This window comes from Meles meles, chromosome 11 (assembly GCF_922984935.1).
Source record: "Meles meles chromosome 11, mMelMel3.1 paternal haplotype, whole genome shotgun sequence".
In the NCBI taxonomy this organism is placed as follows: domain Eukaryota; kingdom Metazoa; phylum Chordata; class Mammalia; order Carnivora; family Mustelidae; genus Meles; species Meles meles.
The window spans coordinates 34,992,157-35,016,500 of NC_060076.1; the positions used below are offsets into that span (position 1 = coordinate 34,992,157).

A 24,344-nucleotide genomic window follows, 5' to 3' on the forward strand; every position below is an offset into this window, starting at 1 on the left:
TAAATTATATCCTAGGGCAAAATGCTTGTCTAATTAAAAAATAACAAGAATAAATGGGGGGGTGGTATAGGCTAATGTGCAGAAGTGGAAAAAAAAAAAAAAAAGAGTCTTTTTTCTTCTTTTCTCCAAACAATCTGCCATGTATGAAAGAACGTAAGGAATCCCCTCTGCCCTGAAAGGAGATGCCTTTGTAGTGGAAGCAATGACAGTCACACCACACCAATAATAAGCCATGCCTGTCCCAGGTCTTAATGAGGACTACCATGAATTATTTCAGATTTATCACTGTGTGAAGCCATTTCTCATGGCTGTCACTTTTAGCGGGGTTGTAAAAGACTCTGGCCACTTACCTGAGGGTCAAAACAAGCCCAGCTGAGGTTAGGAAGCCATGAAGCAACACACAAAGAACAACTTAGACTTAGTTGAGAGCAGGGCAGCCACAGGGAGGGTGGTGGGCTGAAGACTTCAGTTGATGCTGAAGCTATTTTAGGGGGAGACACTCTCCCTTTCCCTGCAGAAGGTAAGAGGGCGGACCCTACCAGATACACAGCAATTCATGTACTTCACAGAGAGTAAAACACAAATGTAAGAACCTGACATTATAGAACTGCCCTGGTTAACTGACTCCATCTCATTCTCTTCTGGCATAGAGCTAGTACTCGGCCAACAAGGGCCTTGGGAGCCTGGTTCGTGGAGCCTGTATAACTTCAGTCCCTTGTCCAACCCAACCATGCCCTTTGTCACCCAAACTCACACTGACTTGTTACATAACAGACAAGTTTATTTACTCTATTTCAGACATTTTATTTTTCCGATTCTAACATTAGGCTTCAATAAGTACAAAAAATTCACAGGTACAAAAATTTCTGTATAGCCTTGTGGTAGTTAAAAAAACCCGTGAAAATAAAACAGTGTTTTAAGTTGGGCAGTAGTAGCCATCTCTATACATCTGAATGACAGTCTCCTTGAAGTGTGGCTGTAAAAACAGTGAGAACTGTTGCACCGTGATGACGTTACAATTTTTTATGACTCTTTTTCACTTGTCCCAGGAAATCTACCTCATGCCATCGGCGCTGGTATTTTGCTATAGACCAATTCTCCGCCTCTTTGGGGCTTCAATGATGACACCTTGATCCTTGATCTTTCAGCCTCACATTCTGACCTTTGGAAGATTCTGACACCAGCCTCAAGAGCGAGAACAGCTGGATTGAGATTTTATAGCTTTTACCTTTCCCAATGTTAAAAAAGAAAAAAGTAATGCTGAAAAAGATTGATGAATTTCTCATACTGGAATTAATTTGTCTTCCTGCAAGGGTTTAATTTTCATACTGCCACTGCAGATGGATTATATTTGATGAGCTTTTGTTTTTTCAGAACATTAAAAAATTTTTTTTTTCTTGAAAAGATTGTTTCTTCTTATCCCTAGGATTCTGAGTAAAAATGATGGATGGGAACAGGGGAAATCTGAGTATATCTGTTTGTTTGTTTATTTTCCCTACATCTAATAACCTGTTGGATACAGAGACTGGAGATCTCCATGGTCTTTGTTCAGCAGCTCCAGGTATGGCGGAGATGACAGACAAAACCAAATGATTCACTTTATTTAATCATAGATAGTAAAGATCTTGCTGGGATGTTCTAGGCATGAAGACCAGACAAACACCAGAAAGTTGAATCAGAAGCTGTCTCACAGCTTAGACTTTTTTTTCCTCTGCTTAATGAGAAATAAATTATCATTGCCATCAGCCTCCAAGTAGCTCTCCTTTTTCTTATGCTTGTTCCGCTTGCCCTCTCTGGGTGGCTTGTCTTCTCTTGGCTTGTGGGAATGTGATGAGTGGTGGAAGGACTTGGGAGCCTTCTGGGTTTTGAAAGAGCCAGGAGAAGAGTGGAGTTTGGGGCCCCTGGGGAAGTCCTCATCTGCTTCATGACACTTGTCAGTCTTCCTGTGTTTCTCACGCTCTTTATTGCTCCTGCTCGCCTCTTTCTGGGTTTCATTCTTTTCTTGAGGCCACCTGTTATTTTTACGGGAGGCATGACTCTTCCTCCTGTTATGGTGGGACCGCGTATCTGCCACTTCCATGTGAGGTCTCTTGAACTGCCTAGGGAAATCCCCATTCTTCTGGAGTTCTGGAAAATAGAAAAGTATTTCTGCATTTTCAGCAACCAGACAGTCCATGCACAGCTGTCACAGGTCTATAAATAACTCAGCAGAGAGGGAAACCACATAATGCAATGTTCATGATATGACATTCTAAATAGCCATCACTAAGGTAAAACCACTCACCAAAAACTGCATGGTTCTAGTTCTGCATCTGATTGCTAAAAATGGAAAATATCCAGAAATCCAATGATATTTATTCTATTCAATACAGCTGAATTAGGTTGAACAATGGAGTTGAAGACTAGTGAGAATAGTAAGCATCTTAGCTTTGTGAAGAAAACTCAGGTCTGACCAATTCAAGTTCTTGCAGTGATAAAGCAGCCCTTGATGATAAAGTGAAGCAAGATGTATAAAATGGTCTTTTGACAGACTCATATGACATTTCAATTCCCTCTGAAGATAAAGTGTGGCCACAGGACTTAGAAGTGGATGTCACACCGCAAAGGAGATTTTTCCTCCAGAGTGGACATCACTGGCTTGGAGAGTACACACACACGGCTATCTTAGAGGTTTTGGACCGGACCCGATGTTCAATTTTGCTGGGACTTGGCACCCTTACTCTAAGTGTTTGATGGTTTGATTCTAATTGGTAAGTGGGAGATGAGGTTCCAGTGAGGGATGAAAATGAGCATGCCAACAAGACCTTGAAAGATTAAAGAAGTGGCCAATAAAAAAACTGGTGGAAATACAAGTATTTAGGGAACCAAAAAATAATGAATTCTAGGGTATAGAGCAAAGGTAATTAATTATAGACTTTATCATAAAATAAAAATTCCAGTAGACCATAGAGAACCTCAAAGTAGCCACAGAGTTGTCAATCTAACTAGTTAAAAGTGAAAACAAATGTTTTTTCTAGCATTATAAAAGTTATAAAGACTCATTATAGAAAACCTGGGAAATGCAGAAAAGTATATAAAAAATAAAACAGTAGCCACAATCTTTTAATTCAAAGGTGACATTTTGACGCATTTCTTTAAAATTTTTTAATTTAGTTCCCTAATCAATATCTTCATGTACTATAATTTCTCTCTCTATAGTTGAGATAAAGTTCATATGAAATGTCATCTGTAAAATATGCAGGAGTAGAGAAGTAGTTCCTTTTGAAGAAGACCCAAACTCAGAGAAAGTCGGGAAAAGAATAACAAAAAGTTTCAAAGACTTAACAATGTATGGGTGAACTTGAAAAATATAGAACTGTTTTGTCCTGAAAGCAACAGAAGTAACTGGGTGAACCATCGTGAAGGATACAGCAAGAAAGAAGTCGAAAGAGTAGGCTCAAATTATAAAACAGAAGAACTTTATGTTAGTGATGGTAAAAAAGGAACCCCAGAGGGTGGCTGTGGACAGGAAGCTCTGCCGTAATCATGGCCAGTTAAAACAGACTTCTTTGGAGAAGCTCCAGGGATCACCAGGAATCATCTAGCAGAGAAAGCTTTTCTTTCCATGAAAAATACTAGGGATATACAAAGGGAAAAAATAATGACTTGTCAAACAGAAAAATCTCAAAGGAGCCTTTACAAACTCTGAATATCTATATGGCTGGAAGTATGTTCTGGACATTTTGGTTATTATGTGAGAAAAATGCTTACTGTGAATAGAACATAACACAGTTTCTGAGGTGGGTGCCTGATTTCTGGAGATCAAGAAAGTTCTGGTTATTCTGGCAATTATTTGAAAACCTTTTCTGTGTTAACCAATGACCCCCTTAGCAGGGAAAGACAGGGTAGAAGAAGGTACTTAGGAACTACTGCAAAGGTGGATCTCACAAAAAGTCAATAACATACCTTTCACTTTTCGTTTTATTCTCTGTTCTCTTTCCCGAATTTCATATTTGTCATCATAGTAGTAGATGAACGGAGACGTTGGAAAGGTCTGGTTAAACATTCGTCTTTCTGTACATTCCTGCAAGTTGTTTGAAATTATTATTTCAAATTACCAAATTTGAGATTATGATGTCACCAGGGCACTGCTCAGACCACCTTTCTGTAAGATTACAGACCACTGTAGTTAGAGATGAGCCCCATACCAGGGATACCTGGCTAAGGGTGTGGTCTTAAGAAGATCACACCCAATCACACCCAACCACACGCAACCGTGCTTACTTGCTTCTTTGAGGCTTGGATTTTCTTTCCTTCTGTACCCCTGAAATCCTTATCGTTTCTCAACCTTCCCAGCCAAACCCCGCCCCCAGTCAGAGTCAACAGCAACAGGGACTGAATATCACGGCACTTACCTTGTTCCTCTGTTAGTGGGTTTATTTTATTTGGTTTATTTTATTTGGCCTCATGTTGCTTTTGACCTTTGCTTGTCTGTCTCTCCCTACAAACAGCCTTCCATCAAGTGCTTCTCCTTTCACATCTACACCCTAAATGTGGGTGTACACTCTTAGCCCTTTGCTCTTTTCCCTTCACACAAATGGTCTGTAGGCATCTTCTAACCCAACATTCACTGCTAACAAGGGCAGTGGTTCTTATGGTGGGGAGCAGGATGGCGGTGGCAGATTATACCTAGCTTGAAACTGCTCAAAGGTAATTCTGAAACACCCCAAAGGAATCTTCTCTTTACTCCCCCCACTCAAGATGAGATCATGCCTCTCGCTCATTAGCCTAGGTTGGCTTCCCACTCTCATGACTCTGGCTTTTCCACTGCTGCTATTTCCTAAATCACATTCTTGGCCTGAGCCACATCCAATATACTAGGCTTTATTTATCATGATCTGTTGATACATTTTCATTTGGTATGTCTGGAACCAAATTTTTTCTCTGAAACAGGCTTCCCTTTGGAACTTCCATTTCTGTCCTCTACCATCCTGCTTAAAATGTATTTTATAAATGTTTAATTCTTCTTAGTTAGGTATGGAAGAAAATTAGAATACCCCTTAGGAAGAAAGTATGTGAAACAGCCATATAACATTTAGTTGACTTATTGTAACTTTGGCATAATATATTTGACTTATAATACTAAGACATCTGATCAAGCTGGTAGCCACACACCTTGGAACATAATTTGCAGAGTTTAAAAAATTATGAATCATTCAAAATACATACTTAAGTATAAAGTAATGGAAATCTGTACCTACTGTTAGGCTTTATCAAATCATAACATTTTACCTTAACTTACCTCAATTTTTGTCCCAAGGAGTGAAGCATTAATAATACAATTGAAATCCTCTTCCCATGCCTCATTCCTCTCCTTCCCTTTCCAGAAACTGCCACTGTCTTAAAGTTGCTGCCTGCCATTTTCATGTTTTACTCTTACAACTAATAAAAAATGGTGTAAGTTTGAATGTGCAGACTTCATAAAAACAGTATCAGTCTATAAAAATTTTGATGTAACTTTAGTTTATAATAGCTTTACAGAATAAACTGGGTGATGTTCTCTTGGATTATCTGTTTCTGAATAAAGGTTTGGTAAAACTTGACTGTAAAACTCTCTGGGTCTGACATATTTCAGGGGAGAGAATTCTGATTACTAATTCAATTTTTTTAGTGGTATTGGTCCATGTATGTTTTTTCTTCAGTCATTTGGTTAATTTTTTTTATAGATTGCTTATCTTATCTGTATTTTCAGACTTAATTTTGAACTTTATAAAGTTTGCATACTATTCTCTTATAATTAAACAATTTTAAGCTATTTATAATTTTTATTCACTATTTGTACCTTTTTTCTTTGAGTAGTTTTTCTAGAAGTCTTTTTTCTTTTGAAAAGAAAATGTTTTCAAAGAACCAACTTTTGGTTTTGTTGATGTTATTAATTTTGCTTTCTATTTTAATAATTTAGGGTCTTTATTATTTCCTTTTTCCAACTACCTTTAGAGATACTGTGTTGTTGACTTTCTGGATCTTTGGGGGCTTTTTTGGATCCTGCAAGTTATAAGGCAAACCTGTATGGTAACATAAAGAATTATGTTTATAAATCACTATCCATGGTGGCTCCAAGTTCCCAGAAGAAAGGACACCCATGTAAGACTTGGGTCTAAGATTTTGTTATAGTCTGAATGTTTGTACCCTTCCCTTCACCCCCAAGTAAAATTTACCCCCAAGGCGACAGTGTTAGAAGGTAGAGCCTTTGGGCAGTGATTAGGTCATGAAGATGGAGCTCCGACAAATGGGATTAATTGTTCTTATAAAGCAGGGCCCCCTCCACCAAGAGCTCTCTAGTCCATCCCACCCCTGTGAGGACACGACAAGAAAGTGTCATCTATGAGGAAGGCAGCCCTCACCAAACACTGATCTGCCATGATCTTGGGCTTCCCAGCCTCCAGAACTCCAAGACAAATTTCTGTTGTTTATAAACCACCCAGTCTATGGCAGTTTGTTTATAGTAGCCTAAATGGACTAAGAAAGACTCTAACTATAAAATATTAAGAGCAAATTAAAATTACAAAAAGGTACTAAAGGTCTGACACACTCCCAGCGCCCACTCATACTTTCACACGCTCCTGGAGTAGGCTCTCTGCACGGTTCCTACTGTTTCCTATAGTAGTCTGCCTGACGCAGAGATGCCTGGGACGGTTCCTGCCTCTCCAACTAGACAGTGAGTGGAGTCAGGGCAGGGCGGTGCCACATTCACCTCAAAATATCTTCCTCTGAAGAGACTCTTCCGTAACACCTGTAAAGCTGTATTTCTGAAACCGAAGGGGAGGGGTCCTCAGACATCTTTAATCATCCGCACAGTCTCCTATTTGGATCCTGTATGGTCTAGACTGGTGTGACTATACGGAGCTATACAGTACCATAAATATTTTCCAAAGCTAAATGTAAATTATATTTTGATTATCCACATCGCTGGTCCCCTCCATTAGCACAGACAATTGATAGTTGGCTATATAATTTATCTACTGTTCTGGATTAGCCACACCACTGATCTTCTTCATTAGTGTGAATAATCTAGAGTTCTTCATCTATGGCAGCGACAAGGCGGCCAAATTTGCTTTATTGTAAATTAGAAACTATCTAAATCTAGATTTCAGGGATAAATTCCAAATGTTTTTAATATATTTCCTATCTACATTAACAGGAGTGACTAGTAACCAGTATGTGTCCAACTGTAATTGTTTTTCTTTAATTGAACAAACATAAATGCTAAAATCACACCCCTTTGCTTTAAAGAGGTCAGCAAGCATGAACTGTACACCTATGTGATCTGTGTGGCAGTGGAATGCTTATGTGGAGAGATTTCCTAAACAGTGTTGGCAACACCCGAGTTTTGGCAATGAGGAGGAATGCACAAAGCAGGAAAAGATCTAGAGATGATAATTTTGTAAGAAGTGCTCTCTAATAAGGCTTTCAGTGTGAGTTCTATGGAAATGAAGTACACTGCACGGTCTCTCCGTCGTTATCACCGTACTATGGATTTGTTCACACTGAAAACAGGATCCCCGTGTCAGTACTGAGAAATCTCCCTGTACAACTTCTTTGCCTTGTAGATAAAGAAACTGAGGACCAGAGAGAAAATGTCAGTTGTTCAAGTCACACGGTTAAGTCAGTAGCAGAGCAAAACTGGAACTGAGAATCAGACCTTCACCCTACTTTCCTATTCTATCCTTTCATCCCCTAGTCCTGCTGCCCCAACACAGGAGAAAAACTTCATGTGCCTCTGAACTGTGCCCCGGCCTTTTCTTCTCCCAGCCGGTCTGTCTCTCCCTAGGCTATTGAGCTCTAGCCCCAGGGTCTGCATGGTCAGAATTCATGTCACAAAGGGCAGTCCTCCCCCATCCTACTGCTTAGAGCCCTACCCATTTTGAGGACTCTCTCCGCACTGAATGCTTTCCACCTCCTGTCATCAGATCGGATCTGATTTTAGTTTATTTTGGTTTCTAGGCTGCTAGGAGCCCACCCAGAGACTAGGGATGTCTTTCTCCATACAGATTTTCTACTTTTTGTGCCACCGCCTTTGTTCCTCTGCCGCAGGATTCCCAGAATGCAGGAGAACTCTGCGTCAATTCTTACTGCAGCCTGTCTCTGAGATGAGCTGCTGCTGCTTCATACTTAGTGAGACAACTGGCTAGGAGACTCCCTCCCATCCCATGGCAACCAGTTTCTTCTGCTCTGACACCCCCGTACCTGAAACACACATAATTTGGCCCTTTCAGTTGGGGCTGGGAACATGTAGTTTGGATAGGGAATTTGGACATTTGTGAGTCATGCAGGCTAGTCAATCATGCAGCCCCTCTGTCTTTTCACCAGCATCGGGGTTTACATGTGCGTGATTAAGATTTAAGGGTATTGTGCGTGAAAACTGGAGATACTAGAGAACTACACAGAAAATCTAAAATCAGGATTTGGCTGTGTCAAAGTCATAGCAAACGTAAGAACTCATGAGAACTGTAATCATTCTGCTGACTACTTCTATCTGGCTGATTGATTTTATGGCTTCTGTATTTGTTTTAGCCTAACTTGTTCCTGTATATTTAAAATAACTAGAAGAATATGCTCTGACAGATCCCTTACTCTGGCAGGGATGGGAGAAGTCAGTTGGCTGAAAACATACAAAATCTTACTTCAGGATGTTAGTTTATTAAAAAAGTAAGCATTTAGAATTACATTCGTTTCATCTTTTGGCAACCACTCCCAGCACAACAGAATGCTTTATGCCCAAACACTACTCAAACTTACGTGTCCATAATGGCCTTCTTGCCCACAGTTGTAGCAATACACTAAGGCTGATTGTCCAGAAGGGGTCTTCGGCTTTTTGGGTGGTCCAGGTTTGGTCTGCAACATGAGTATTTGCGAGGGTTTATTACATGTTAGAAGAAAATTGAAACCTGATTCTTTCCCGAAGAGCTCCTTTTCAGTAAGAGACTCCTTAGAGAGACGGCCTCCTAGAGTTTTGTGTGAGGACCTCATGTCCAGATGGTTGTCTGTGTTACAGTGTGTAACATGACATTCTTTTAGACTTGAAATCAATGTGTTCTTTCTTCTCCTTTGCTCCTCATCCATTCGGCGCTGTGCCCAGGACTGTGCTCGGTATCAGGTCTCTCAGAGAAGCACAACAGGCGAGTAGAACATGACAGACATATAAATAAATAATGACAGAATGATGTAATAAGCACAGTGAGAGAACCATGTACAAGGTATGAATGGAGTAGCAAGGCGGACCCACCATCGGATGGGGTGGAAGAAGCCAGGGAAAGCTTTCTTTGAAGTGTCAAACTTAAATCTACTCTAAGGATTAAGTAGAAGTCAGATGGGAAGTCTTAGGTAGAAGGGACAGGATGAACAATGGCATGAAACTGGGAAGGAGCATACATGCTGACAACGTACAACACGCACATCCAGGTGAACTTGACAAATGAGGCTGGAGAAAGCAGGGCAAAGAAGGGAGGGCCTTATAAATTATCTTAAGGAGCTTGGGGTTTATCTGGGCTTTTCCATTTTAAGTGTAGTTTTAAATGTAGGAGTCAAACAGAATTTTATTTCAGAAAACCATTTGGGCTCGGAGTTGTGCAGGGGCAGAGGGGAGTGGTGGTAGTGAGTTCGAGAGGAGAAGGCTGGATGCAGTGAGAAAGGTGGCTGTAAGGAAAGCCAGTGAGGTGATGAGGGCCGAAAGTCATAAGAGTAAAGTACAAGATAGGAAAAAGGGAACAGATTTGGCAAATACATGAGGTGATAAAACCAGTATCACTCGACCACTGGAAAGACACGGAATGAAGGAAAGGAGAAAATGGAATACTTTTCGGGTTTCTAAGTTGGATGAGTTAGCAGTAGTACCAACACTTGTTTCAGAAAAGGAGGGAAAAAAAGAGCTAAATTAGAGGGAAAGATAGTGAAGTCTAACTTGGATGTTGTGTATTTTGGTGGAGATGTCCACTAGGCAGGTGTCTATGTGAGATTAAAGCTTAAGGAACAAGTGTGAGCTTCCAGGTCTATCTGGAAGAAATCTGGATAGTAGTGGAGACTAAGATGATCTGAGTGGACATCATCGCCATACCCAGTATGAGCAGCAGTGATGCAGGATGGAACCCGGGAACAACACCACTTAAGGGGCAGACAAAGGAGCCTGAGAAAGGAACAGAGAAGGAAAGTTTGCAGGAGGCAGAACCACAGGAGAATACAGTCAAAGACCTTAGAGAGTAGCTTCAAAAGGATGAACTGAGCTTCAGTGTCAAATATAGGAGAGGCTTAGTGAGATCAGAACTGAGAAACATCCATTAGATTTGTCAACCTTTCATCGATAACCTCAGTGTGAGAATCTTAGAAATAGTGGGAAGATAAAAAAGAGTAGAAGGCGACAGGTTGAAGAGTGAAACAGTGAATAAAAAGGTGACGAAACCTGAAGGAAGAACAAGAAATGAGAACCCACAGAAGCCAGGATGCCGGTTACTCCCGGGGGAGAAAACAACTCACAAAGGCTTTTTGGGTAGCCACAGTTTTCCATTTCTTGAACACAGTGGTGTTCTAGAACTTGTGTGTGTGTTATGCAACTCATTTACTAGACTGTATATGTTTTATGCACTTTTTAATATATATGTTACATTTAACAATAAGAAATTTTTTTTTAGAGATTTTATTTATTAGAAAGAGAGAGAGAGAACACGAGCAGAGGGAGCAGCAGGCTCCCCACTGAGCAAGGAGCCAGATGTGGAACTTGATCCCAGGATTCTGGGATCATGACCTAAGCCAAGAGTAGATGCTTAACCAACTGAACCACCCAGGCATCCCAGTAGGAAATATTTTTAAGAACTGAAAAGAGGTTCAGAAAATAAGACAACAGGTATATATTACTTCGAGAAGCTGAATAACAAGGGGCAGAAGAAGACTGAGCTAGACCTAGGAAGGGGGTTTGGTGGAGTTTGCTATTAGAATGAGAGAGAGAGATCTGAACACCTGAGAAAGCTAGTAGAGATGGAGGAGTTGGAAATAAGAGAAAAGGGAGAAAACAGAGGAAAACCCCTGAGGCAGCGGGGGCTTTAAACAGAAGGAGAAAAACCTAATTGCCCTCTCACTCCACTCTTTTTGGATACTGGAAGAAAGGTAAGGACGGGGTATAAACTTGGGTAAGTTTCTTTCTTTTCTCTTTCTCTTTCTGTCTTTTTCCCTTTCTCTATCTTTTTTTTAGGTCAACAGTATACCCAACACAGGGCTTGAACTCACGACCCCAAGGACAAGAACTGCAGACTCCCCAGACTAAGCCAGCCAGGCGTACCCTGCTTACATTCTTCAGTGGAATGCAATAACAAAGAGCACTGGTCTGCCAACTAATTTTGTTACTATTGTTTAAGGTAGCAAACAGGTGGTCTGTGGAGGTTTTACTTTCTTGACACCAGAAAATTATCTATAGGTTATAAAAACTGTTTTCAAACAACTTTATTTTCAGTTTCTATTTCCAAAATGGAAAAGTGGAGGATAACAGTAACCCAGAAGCTCTTTTCTACTGAAAATGACTATATAGGTTACACAAAATGGAATTCACAACCTCAGCTCTTATCAATTGGGATATAATAAAAAAACACAGCAAAAGGTCTTATATTCGCCAATAAAAAAATGTGGTTCATGAATGAAGACAAGCTGAAGGTCGTCAAGCACATATTTGATAGGGATGCACATAAGCAATGTACCACTCACTTACTGCAGTGGTTCACACATTTGTTCAGGTATAGAATGCCAGAAGACAAGAAATTGTTAAGCAGAAATTATTTTTCCATCTTTGTGTGACCTGATGTGACACAAAATTGCAACCATGAGCATATACGTGGTTTAAGAGAAAGAAAGAAAACCCAGAGATTATGTCATGGATGTGAAGGCAGAACACAATGTGTCAAGGAAGACGTTGTCAAAAGCTACTGGTGGGTTAAATAAGATAAAGACTATGAAATCCACTGGATTAGCGATCAGGAAGTAGCTGGCAGCTGGAAACAGTTGTGAACAGCTTATTTGAGGGCCAGAAGTGCAAACCAGATTGTAATGGGTTTATTAGAAGTAGAAAGAAATGGAGAACTGTACACTGATGACTTTCAAGAGACTAGTTTGGGTATGGGGGAAAGGAAGGGGACAAGTACAGCAGAACAAGTTCAGGGATGCCACCATCAGTGATTTTTTTTTTTTTTAAAGATTTTAATTTATTTATTTGACAGACGGAGATCACAGATAGGCAGAGAAGCAGGTAGAGAGAGAGGAAGAAGCAGGCTCCCTGCTGAGCAGAGAGCCCCATGCAGGGCTCAATCCCAGGACCCTGGGATCATAACCTGAGCCGAAGGCAGAGGCTTTTAACCCACTGAGTCACCCAGGCGACCCCATCAGTGATATTTACCAGAGTGCTGGGCACATGGCATGAGCATATACATGCATTCTTTCACTGATTTACTAAATAAATAATTACTGAGTGCCTATTACATGCTAGATAGCTTAGAACAGATCAGGTAATTGAGAAGTGAGACAAAAAGATCACTGCTCACATCTCCCGTGGTGGAAGACAGATAAACCGACAACACACACACATGCACACACACACACACACACACACACACACACACAGTATCAGATAGTAATAAATGGCACACAGGCAATGAAAACAGAGTTATATGATTAAGAGTCGCTGGTGGTGACTTAAGATTGAATTTTAGAGAAACTCTCACTGGGAGGGTCATTTTTTGTGACCAGCCCCACCTCCATCCCCCCAAAGTATGCAATGAATGGGGACAGCATTCTAGGCCTAAGGCATGAGGGACAGGGGATGCAAACCCCTGAGGTGGGCGTAAGTTTACCAAATACGAGTATCTGAAAAATATCTGTAAATTTGCAAGTGTAGTAGGTGAAGGCAGAGTGGGAGATGAGGAGGTTCTAGAGATGGAGAAGGACTAGATCACTTATGGCTTTAACAATCAGAGTGGAAGGCACTAGATTCTGAGTGGCATGAAAATCAAGTCTAAGGCTATTTGAAGGTGCTCAGTAACTAGCTGGTAAATGAAAGACTGATGATAAGCAGAATTATCCACTCCCCAAATAATAAATGTTCTCTAAAAAGTTACGTTTCTAAATTTGTCTGTTTGTGTGTGTGTGGGTATGTGTGTGTGTGCACGCAAATATATGGCAATTTACCCCTGAGACAAGATATCCAGGTTCATTGAGGAGAAGGAAAATATGCTCACTATGTTTATTCCACTGGAACAAGAAATTCTACTGGCAAATCCTATGCAAAAGGACAAGATGAAATCAGGCAGTAATGACAAGGGGGAGCCAATAAGGACCAAATTAAGAGGGATATCCAAACCCTGGAACTTTGCTTTGATTGGTACAGATGCAAATAGGGATTTCCTCACAGGAGAGCCAATGGTATGTATCCCCCTGGCACTACTGGCTTCTTAAGAATACAGAACACGGGAAAGCCACACTACTGTACAACTCTCCAGTGGCTCGTTCCCATCACATTCTCTCAGAATAAAGGCCACAGTACTCCTGATCCTCTTTTCCCTATCTCACCTTCTCACGTATTTCTCGTGTTTATTATCTGCTTCCCTCTTGCTAGAATGTAAGGTGTATCAGGTATGATATCTTTGTTTAGTCCACTGTGCATCCTTATGTCAAGAATCTAGAGTCAGTGTTGGCAAACTATGGCTGACAGGCCAAATCCAGCCTGCTGCCTGTTTTTGTAGAGCCCACAGGCAAGAATGGCTTTTACATTTAAATGGAAAAAAAAGAAAGAAAGAAAAAAAGAAAGAAAGAAAAGGGAAAAAAAAGGATATTTTGCAACACATGAAAATTTTATGAAATTCAAAATTCAGTGTCTGAAAATAAAGTTTTACTGGAACACAGCCAGACACATCTGTTTACAGATTATCTAGGGCTACTTTTCTTGTATTATTTTAATACTAGTATTAAACTAGTTTTAAAACTAGTATTAAACTAGTTTTTAAATAAATAAATAAATAAACTAATTATACTAGTATTAACTAGTATAGTTAACATAGAGTGTTATATTAGTTTCCCAGGTATAAAACAGTGATTCAACAATTCCATATATCACCCAGTGCTTATCAGACATTTCTCCAAAGAAGACATCCAGATGGCCAACAGACACAGGAAAAGATGCTCAACATCCCTCATCATCAGGGAAATGCAAATCAAAACCACAATGAGATAATACTTCACACCTTTCAGAGTGGCTAGAATGAAAAACACAAGAAACAAGTGTTGGCCAGGATGCTGAGAAAAGGGAACCCTCTTGCACTGCTGGTGGGAATGCAAACTGCTGCAACCATGTGGAAAACAGCATGCAGTTTCCTCAGAGTTTAAAACAGAACTACCTACCACCCAGTTATCTATGGCAACTTTCATGCCGTAAGAGTAGAGTTATGACAGAGACCATATGGCCTTGCCAAGCTAAACTACTTGCTATCTGGCCCTCTACAGAAGAAGTCTGCCAATGCCTAAGCTAGGACATATAAAGTGTTCAATAAATAGGTGGTGAATGAGTAGATGTTTAAGATCCCAAAATTTCATAGAGTGGAAATGAGTTACGTGGCCAACAGATGTTGGATGTAAACAACAGATGTTTAAAGTAAATCTGGATACTGAAAATCTCTGCTATGGATTAGGATGCAGAGCAAAAGTTCTACGGAATTCCTCTAAATTATTTTATTGCCTAAGTTTGAGGAAATTACAGGTAGTCCTAATGTTGTTCCATCTGCCGGTATCACTTTTTGCCCAGGAAAACCTGGTGCACTCCTTCACCTCCTTCAAATCTTGGCTCAAAGGTCACATTAGTAAGGCTTTCCTGATCACTTTTTTAAAAAGACTGAGAGCTCCATCCAGCTGGTGTTTCCTACCCTGCTTCACTGCTTAAAAACAAAACAAAACTCCATGTCACTTTTCACATCTCAATACTATATATTTTGCTTGTTTGTCTGTCCTTCCACTTGCATTTTGAGGCATGGAGGAAGCAAGCCCTGTGAGAGCAGGGATTTCTGTCTGGTTTTTGTTCACTGCTAAACCCCAGACCTCAAAAAGAGCCAGGCATATAGTAAGAGTTCACAAAATATTAATAAATTAATAATCAGGTAATGCACATATAAAGCACATGGCCCACAGTAAGCATCCAATACATTTTAGTTATTGTTAATAATTTGGATGCTTTGGGAAATAATATCGATCTCTTTCTATCAGAGGATAACCTATAAAATTATGCTTTGACAGTTAAAACGTCTGCATAAATTAATATAGCTTCCTAAGTGTCTCCCCTACTTCACATTGAGAGTGTGGTATATACTCTGGCAAAATCAGGAAGAAATTAGTAATACAAAGAGAACAGGGATTCTGTTTTACAGTACCAGGGATAGAGAGATCCTTCTTAATCAAGATTTTGAAAGCATGCTTCATGGTGACCCTTATTTTATTTTGATAGTAATTTCATTCAAAGAGCCTCAAATTTAGCCCCACTGTTCATTTATGCCACTGGATGTAGTGCAAACATTTGGATGTTCATTCATCTGAATAATGTCACCAGTTAAAAACTTCTATTATTACTAATAAAAATAGCAACAGTATTTATATTGTGCTATGAAACTCTAAACTGTTTCACAATAATTAATTAGTAAATGACATGACAAACGCTATCTACATACTCTCACTTTAATAAACTATCATGTACTAGGAGTTAATAGGAATGAAATCAGCCTAGATCTTACCTAATTAGAGAACATTTCTGTATTAGAATACAGTACTGAAAACTCAATAATGATTTCCAGTGGACAAGTCTTCATACTATGATCTAACAAAAATCTTACAGCTATTTAAAATGTTAGAAATATAAATTTGTGACTCAATACTTCTGCCTTGGAGCATGTCTTTATTTTTAATTAACAGTAAAGGTCCAATTTAAAGCAGAATATGTCACTGATTAGCTAGCTCTAAGTTCAGGGTTCTGTCATACAGTCTGTGCTGTGGACAAAAAGTTAAATAGGGAATGAACGTAGTCTTTTAGAACTTTTTTTTTAAGTTAAAAATTTATCTAGAGACTTTGACCCAATGGGTTACCAAGTGAACTATTTATGAAAGCAGTTTTGTTTTTTTGTTACAGACATTTAAATAATCTATATTTGTAGGGTGATATCTTGGAGATTACTTTACTATCAATATATAGAAGTAATAACCTGGTAGATAGCATTACCTATGAAAGGTCCATCCCATCTGCTATTCTTGCTGAAAGCTTTTCATGCACCAGTAAACTCAGTAAATATCAGAAGATAAAGCATAAGCCTACCACGCCACGGATTTACTCCTAATGTCTCCTCAAAGTGCAGCCCGATGCAACGATTACAAATGATTTTCTTCTAATGTCATTTTACATAACCCTTTTTTCTGCATGAGTAGTTAGTGCGGAATGAATGAATGAATGCCATTAAAACAGTTAATCATTATCTGGGACACTGGCCTTACTCCCTTCACAACTAGGAATCTCCATGACAAAGGCCAAGAGATCAAAACGCCAGAGCTGCCTCAGTGTCCTATTTCTAACAGTAATTTTTTATGCAAATGAACCTGCTGGGCATCTCCCTCTGTGACCTTGAGCTGCCCTTATCTAAACTGACTTTGATCCAATGAGGGTCTGCATCTAGTTGGAAGCTCATTACTATATAGGATAAGCAATCAATTTCACTAATTAAAGGGAATTTTCTACTCTTGTGAATGCAAAATAGATTTATTTTTATAATCACACATATGCTTAAAGACTAGACTATATGTTTTTATTAATCCAATTTGTTATATGAACATATATTAAAAGGCAAATATATTAAGTACTTGAGGGAATGTATTCATGACCAAATGTAACATTTAGTACTGAGCTTAGCACCAGTCTTTCTGAACAAGTCATATTTGTTCATATACCTCTTAAATCAATATGCTTTTCATGCTTGAGAAGGACCTTATTCTTTCAAAATAGTTCCAAATCAATTTATTCTTTCAGTAAACTCACTAATAGCACAAGCCTCCCCCGCCACATTTATGTATTTAAAAATTCCAACCCAAGTATTAAACAGGATTTCTCAAGAAAATGTTACCCCAAACCAAAAGCTTGTCATCATGGTGGAAGTCCATTGGTTGAAATGACAAATGGCATGAATTTAACACTGGAACAGAAAAAGTTTCAATTTAAAATACATATTAAAATAAATAAATAAGCAAAATACATATTTTTTCCTCTTTAAAGATACTATTTTTACTGCCTACTCGAGAGATCAGATGGGGTTTTTAAGTCCTTCATTCCGTTTTACGAAATGTACACGGGGCGGGGGGGAGAATGAATGTCCTCCCTTTCCTTTAGTATTGTTTACAATATAAATGCCAACAAAATGTAATTGGTCCAGGTTTAAGAAAAATCAAATCTGGGGCCTAAAGGAAAGAGAGGAAGAAATTTAAAAGTTAAGCAAACAGCTCCGCAGTGAACTGAACTAAAGCTGAGTCTACCACAAAGCAAAAACAATGATTCCAAGATACCAAGATATGCCCCAAGATCCAAAGGTCATAGTCTTGTCCTCCCTTGCCCAGGTTTTTCTGTGGCAGGTCCTCATACCTGTGGACCTGGACGCCAGGTCTGTTCAAACCATGGTTTTGGACAGTCTTCCATTTGCACCATTCTGGCCAACAGTCACAGTATTTCTTCTTTTGAGGAATACTGGGAGGAATTTTCTCTCCAAACTAATGGCTTTGAAATTATTTTAAAACAAAGCTTCCTCCATAAAGTTTTTTAAGATTTCATTTTTTTCAGTGGAAAAAAAAAAGAATTCAATCCTATTCCAGAAGACATTGCTACTAATTCCCATTCCAAAAATGCCATTGAAAGCACCATATATAATGATATACCTGTATCTTTTATGTGTTAAAAAACTATGTCATGTACCCAACAGACCCCCAATCCATTGGGTAATTCCTTAATTAGGCAGATTTTTGAAACATGTATTATGTACACAACAGACCGGAACGTCTCCTTTGGAGCATTTTCTAGTCTATCGGGTGATTACATCATTAAGCCACACATGCTACGTAGAAAAAAATCCTTATGAAAATTCATGAAAAAATGTACAGCACATCATTAGCATGCAGCAGACGTGTATGCTTTTGATATTTTCTCTGGTAAAAAAAAAAGGTACATGAAATAATTAGTCCAGGTCATGAAAACATGAGAAAGGTACCAGACACTGGTGAAAATGAAAATTGCAAAAAAATTGCATCTCTCATGGTTTAGCTGAGAGTAATTTGCTTTATTGGAAAATGGATTCTAAAACAGTGTTCATTTGAACTACAGCAGAATAAAGAGTGCTGCTTTAATGATTTGATATTTCCTATACACACCTAACTTCCTCCTTAATCCTTTTTTTGGATACTCATAAGTTTTACAAACCAATGGGTTGAAGGTTGCAAATGACCAGTGGTAAAACCATTAATTATTCAAGGCCTTTTGGTACTGTATGTTGTATGCATATATCTTCATTTTATGTAACCAAGGGTATAAGGGACTGCATGAGTGTATCTTTTTTATTAAGTTGAGATTACACTAAAGTAATACGAAGAGAGGTAAACTGTTAGTATAACTCCCAACAGTGAAAGCTTATATATTCACAGCATTAAGCACTAGGCAAAAAAAAATCTCAAAAATGATGTATTTGAAGACTAAAATAAATGAAGCACAGGTTTCATTAAAGAAGCTATTAAGCTTATTAATTTGACTTTTCTTTTTGTAAATGAGATCCCCCCCTCCATCCCTGCCTCCCCAGAAAACCCACCAACAAAAAAAGAAAACCTCAGTAAGCAGAGAACAATGAACATATGCAAGACAGTAAGGATCACAGTAATTCACTCCCTGAATGCTCCAAATCTTCGTGGCTTAAAAAGCATCCCAATTTTCTCCAAAGGTAGTGGCATTTATTCACTGGGCCATAGCTAATTTTACATGGAATGCAAAAATGTTAGTTTAAGTTTAATTTACCACCCTATTTAAATATTTCCAATGTAGCTCTCAAACTGCAGAGCTATCCCTCCGTCTATTTTAATTTTAAAGTAAGTTAGCAAAGGCTTCCTTCTTAATCCCCAGAGACTACCTACATAGTGACACAAACGCACAAATTTATGACAGCAACATAAATGCTCTTCTGAAGTAATGTGCAACATTAAGTGAAAATCGTTTCCTGGAAAGATATTATAGGTATCTATATTTTATTTGCCATCTTAAACATATCTGGGTCTTTATGGCCTTATTTTAAAAATGTATTTCCTTTTTATATTTCCTGGTGCAAATGGACTGCATAAATAAGCAATGTGCTATGAGGCTTCAGACCAGCCGATAAAACCTTTCAATTTTCATGCCAGCTTCTTCTTTTGTAATTCAAATCCGCCTGGAAACTGGCAGCTCTGAAAACTGAAACAAGCACTGCCACAAATACCTTGTAATGCTATCGACCTTGTCTGCCCATGCAGTGAGAAAGGGGGATGCGTATGTGTCTGCAGCCATCCAGATAACACAACTCATTTTGGGGGGGGGGGAGTTTGGGGTGGGGATAACAGAAGCCAGCCCCAGACTGTGCACCAAAAGCAGTCATTACCAGGCACGCTGGAGAATAAGTCTCTTCAAAATACACAGTGCATTTAAAAACCACATATGAGGCTGAGCCACTGCTGTCATTACCAATTTTAATTTAGCTCCTTCAGTTTGCCAGCCAGATAAACTCTTTAGTGCTGTTTTTTAATCTATTTGCCACATTTTATGTTTAAGATTATAGTAATATGGACAGGAGAAGGAATCACTTTTAGGGGAAATAAAGAAATAGATCCGCTTATCAGCGCCCATCAGAAAGTTCATTAATCAGCCAGGCTTTGTGCCCTCTAAATTGAAAGGTTAAATAATCCTCTCAGGAATATTTCTCGGCCCCTCCGCCAATTGTCCGGAGAGGGGCTGCCATTCATAGCACGCGGGATCGGTGACAGGGTATCTTACCACTGTTTGGACCCCAAACAATGATGGACAAATGGCCTGGTTTACAAAGAACCTTTTAGTACATGGATGGAAAAGGACCACAAGCTTTGAAGCAGGGTGGAGGGATAAGGAGGGAGTGAAGACAGGATGTGGGGGGAAGGGACCGAAAAGAATACGTACATGTGTGAATCCGTGGATGTTTTATCTGAATGTTTATTTGGGTGGACTATAAAACAGAGAAGCCACATCAATATACGTCTTCCAACTGTACGAAGTACTTAACATACTCAAATTTGCTTAAATATTTTGCATACAACTGTGTAGAAACCATCAGTGAAAAACTGTAGAATAACAGAGCTGTGGCTTTATTCTATTTATTAGCTAAAACACAGAGGATTCAAATAAACACCAAGATTTTCATTTTTACCATAACTCCACATGACTTACAACACACAGCATACCCCCACGCCCCCATGCAAGCGTGCTTATTCGCCTGAAATGGTCTTAACCAACAGTCACAAAGGCAGGGAATTCTACAGCTCTAAGGGCCTGTCTAAAGAGGGGAGAGTAATGCTTTTTTTTTGCTTTTACAATACGCCTTATCCTAGCTCCTGCTTTTCTTAAAATAAAGAACCAATATGGAATAGGAATGCTCTTTGAAAGAATACAAATCACAGGCACTGAGAAAATGCTTAATTTTGTGTTGCCTTCTTTGCTGGACGTATAAGAGGATACAAGCTGGTTTCTGGCATCAGTCATGTGAAGGCATGAAGCAGTTTCATCTGAAGTACAAAAAACCTGATATGCTATTTTGTTTCCTTCCTCATCTGATTAACATAAACCCCCTACCCCTAGCATAAAGTAATATAATTGGTGTGTGTGTGTGTGTGTGTGTGTGTGTGTGTGTGAGAGAGAGAGAGAGAATTGTTCAGTTTCACATTATTCTCAAGATTTATGTAATTTCATTTGCTCCTGATAACTATATTCAGATGATACTGAAGTTACCACTTAAGAACTGAATGTTTATAACATATTAATTATATTATGTATATATTTTCAAAATGATATCATTGTATCTTTATATGGTACATATGTTATATAGTCATTTGCATTAGGAGAAGTAGCCTAAATATTTTTGTGATCTACTTCTTAAATGTCTTTATGATTTTTAGGCAAATCAAATTAAGAAAATAATTTAAATTTGCTGTATTTAAAAGTTACTTACATTTCTAGGAAAGACAAATAATAAGTAAATGAAAAGTGGGGTAAACACTTTTGTTAACAAAAGACAGTGTTTGTGAGTATTTTGATTTCAGTAACTATAAGAAGGAAACATTTTTAGGAGACAGAAAGTAAAGAGGTCATTATGAATCTCCTCATCTGAGGCAATTTAACAGTCTTTTCAAAAGACATTATAATAATCTGGTAATCTGAGTTGGGGCTATTAGTCAAGAGGCCATCTCTATAGGTGTGAGGTGTGTATGGGCTTGCTTTATTGGCGCTCACACAGTGTTGAATATGAGCTATGTGCTAGGTATTGTGCCAAGTACTTTACATTTATTATCTCATTGCATACTTAAAACGAGAAAGCACTATCCCCATTTTTCAGATGAAGAAACCAAGGATCTTAGAAGTCAAATATTTTAACTAGGTTTGACCATCTACGTATATTAAAGAGCCAGAATATGAGTCAATGTCTGATCCCAAAGCTGGCATTCCTTTCTCTGTTATAATAAGAACAACATTCCCTAGTAATTTTCTCAGAAATAAGTCTGCCCCTTTAAATCAATTTTATAGCATGTTTTTTAAGGACTTCAGTAAAATGAGGAGGAATAACTATAACTATATGAGGAGGTATAAAGGAAACAGGAGAGATCCAAGAAAGACAAACTGAGGTTTTATTGTATAAACAAAGCTAGTGAACAATCCAAAATTTAGTTCCTCTAACTGAAAAGAAATGTGGGGTAATCCACAAATACATGTAAACAATATTTACGTAGAATCAGTATTTATAGACATGGATACATTACAAAGTTATAAAGATGACTTTATAATTAATCTAATAGATTTGACTTCATATGAATTTTGAAAAAAGGCATGAAAATAATGTGGTATCTTTGTTACCAATTGATTCATATACATCAATTCTTTTTACAAAGCTGATATGGATTTCTGAACATTCCCATGGAGAAACTCTTGTTTTGAAATGTGATCTACATTGGTGTACTGGTGCCCCAGATAAAGCAAAGGTCTATTTTAATTCCAAGGGTATTAATTTTTTTTTTTTTTTGGTTAAATGGTCTTTAAATACATAGCATTTTTCCTCATATAATATTTTTGATATTTCAAAAAAACCCAAGGATATTAGTTTTGGATGACCATTGCTGAGTTCAAAGTAGTTGAAAGAAAATAATTTCAAATATACAAAAACATAACTTTCATGACTTTCTTGTATGTGGGGATCAAATGGCAAATGAACTTCAAGTCTAAAATCTGATTTATTTTATTAATAATTCATTAACTTTTAGTCATTTAAGAGATTTTGCTTTTAAAATCTTAAACAATTCAATTTAAGATTACTAATACAGTTTATACCATAACAGAAAATATAACACTAGTTCAGAGAGATTGTTCATGTCAAGAAGTCAAGGGGTTCTTTTAGGAGTCTTTCCCTGCAGATTATTCAAATGACTGACCAAAACCCTTAAAGGTTATGGCTGATCATGACTGTGAGTAACTAAGTGATTCCTAATACTTAAGACCTGTTAGGAATTACTGTAATCTACCATGTCATTTACATGCATGACTACTAAAAAGGGATGTTTAATACAAGTATCACTGGTCCAGTATACTTTATCTACTTTTACTCTTGCACTAAAATGTCCAGAGAAGATTATGACAAGTTCAATCAGTTGGAATATACTTATTTAAGGAATGGCATGAATCACTTGTTCAAAATACATATGAAAGATAACCACTTAAATATGCTAAAATTATTCTACATAATACTTCTCTTAATGCATGGTTAACATGACAAAGAATAGGCATCATTCAACATTTCAGATTTTTAAACTATAATTTATTATATAACTTATTACATAACACCATGAAGTGTTAAACTGGATTTTGAACAGTCTCAGGCTACTGGTTTATATTGATTTTTCTTTTAATGGGAGCCCTATTTCAAAGTGTAGAGTTTTAAGTAAAAAAAACAACAACAATGTAGTTTTATTTGCAATTATGTAAAGAACGTATGTGTTTCTTAAGGAGAAGAAAAGACTTTAAAAGTGTTATATATTAAAATTACAAATACTTAGAAATAAAATTTAATTACCACAGAACGTAAGTATTAAGAAGAAATTGCCCCTATAATGACTAACTATAATTCCTTTGTAAGTAAAGGTGACTATATCTAGGGAACATGAAAGGGCACTGAAAAGTTCAAATTAATTTGCATCCTTCTATCAACCTCAGGAGAAATCTTTGCCAACAGAAAAAAAACAAAAGTCCACAATAAGTATTCCCTTAAATTTTTAAAACAGAAGTAAAACCTGAAGCCCCTATAGTAAATATGGAAGTCTAAATGCAATGGTATTTGTCCCCAGATACTAAGGGGCAGACAAAAAGGCACAGGGACTTTTTTTGTCAAATAAAAAAAGTTAACTGTATATAGTAAAGCCCTAGGTTCAATTAGTTTATTACTGAACAACATGTGCTACCTAAAAAATGACACGATGATCGGTGACTAGGACACATCTTCAGATATTTAGAAGATGGGAAAAACACAGCTGCACCCAGGTCAAAACATTTATAATGAATCTTTTATAAATTGTGTGAATGCTGCATAATTTTCATTGCTTGATTATCTGAAATACTTAAATTTATATCTGAAATACTTAAATTTGTAAGAGAATTAATGTCATAAAGCACTTGATATTAAATATCTTAACACAAGAAAAAAATCTACTTAAAATATGCCATATTGATATCTCACTTAAAACAAATTAATTTTTGCATTAAAATACTGAAAGTCAAATAAGTTGGAAATTCTAAAGGCGATCTAAAGGCGATGACAGCTCAGTATTTCTTAGAAAAGAAGAATATATGAAGGCTCTCCTATGTGTGTCAATAAATAAAAAATTATATACAAATCTAAATTTTATTCTACTCCCATTCATTAATAAGTTTGTGTACAGACAATGTCTAAATTTCTGAGCAACACTGTGAGGGGAAAAATAACATGTGCATTTATAATTCACAATGTTCACTTTTTCCT

General features: G+C 37.8%; 1 protein-coding gene across 2 annotated transcripts in view; it reads right to left on the reverse strand.

Moving 5' to 3' along the window:
• Positions 1-783: 783 nt before the first annotated feature.
• The window catches only part of ZCCHC7 (zinc finger CCHC-type containing 7), a 253,110-nt gene continuing 229,549 nt past the window's right edge, over positions 784-24,344 (reverse strand). For both annotated transcript variants that reach the window (XM_046022994.1, XM_046022993.1), the window contains exons 7-9: positions 8,779-8,874; positions 3,946-4,063; positions 784-2,127 (exon numbers count right to left, since the gene is read on the reverse strand). In XM_046022994.1, coding sequence (XP_045878950.1) covers positions 1,688-2,127; positions 3,946-4,063; positions 8,779-8,874 — 654 coding nt within the window. In that variant the 3' untranslated portion in view covers positions 784-1,687. The remainder of the gene's footprint in view (positions 2,128-3,945; positions 4,064-8,778; positions 8,875-24,344) is intronic.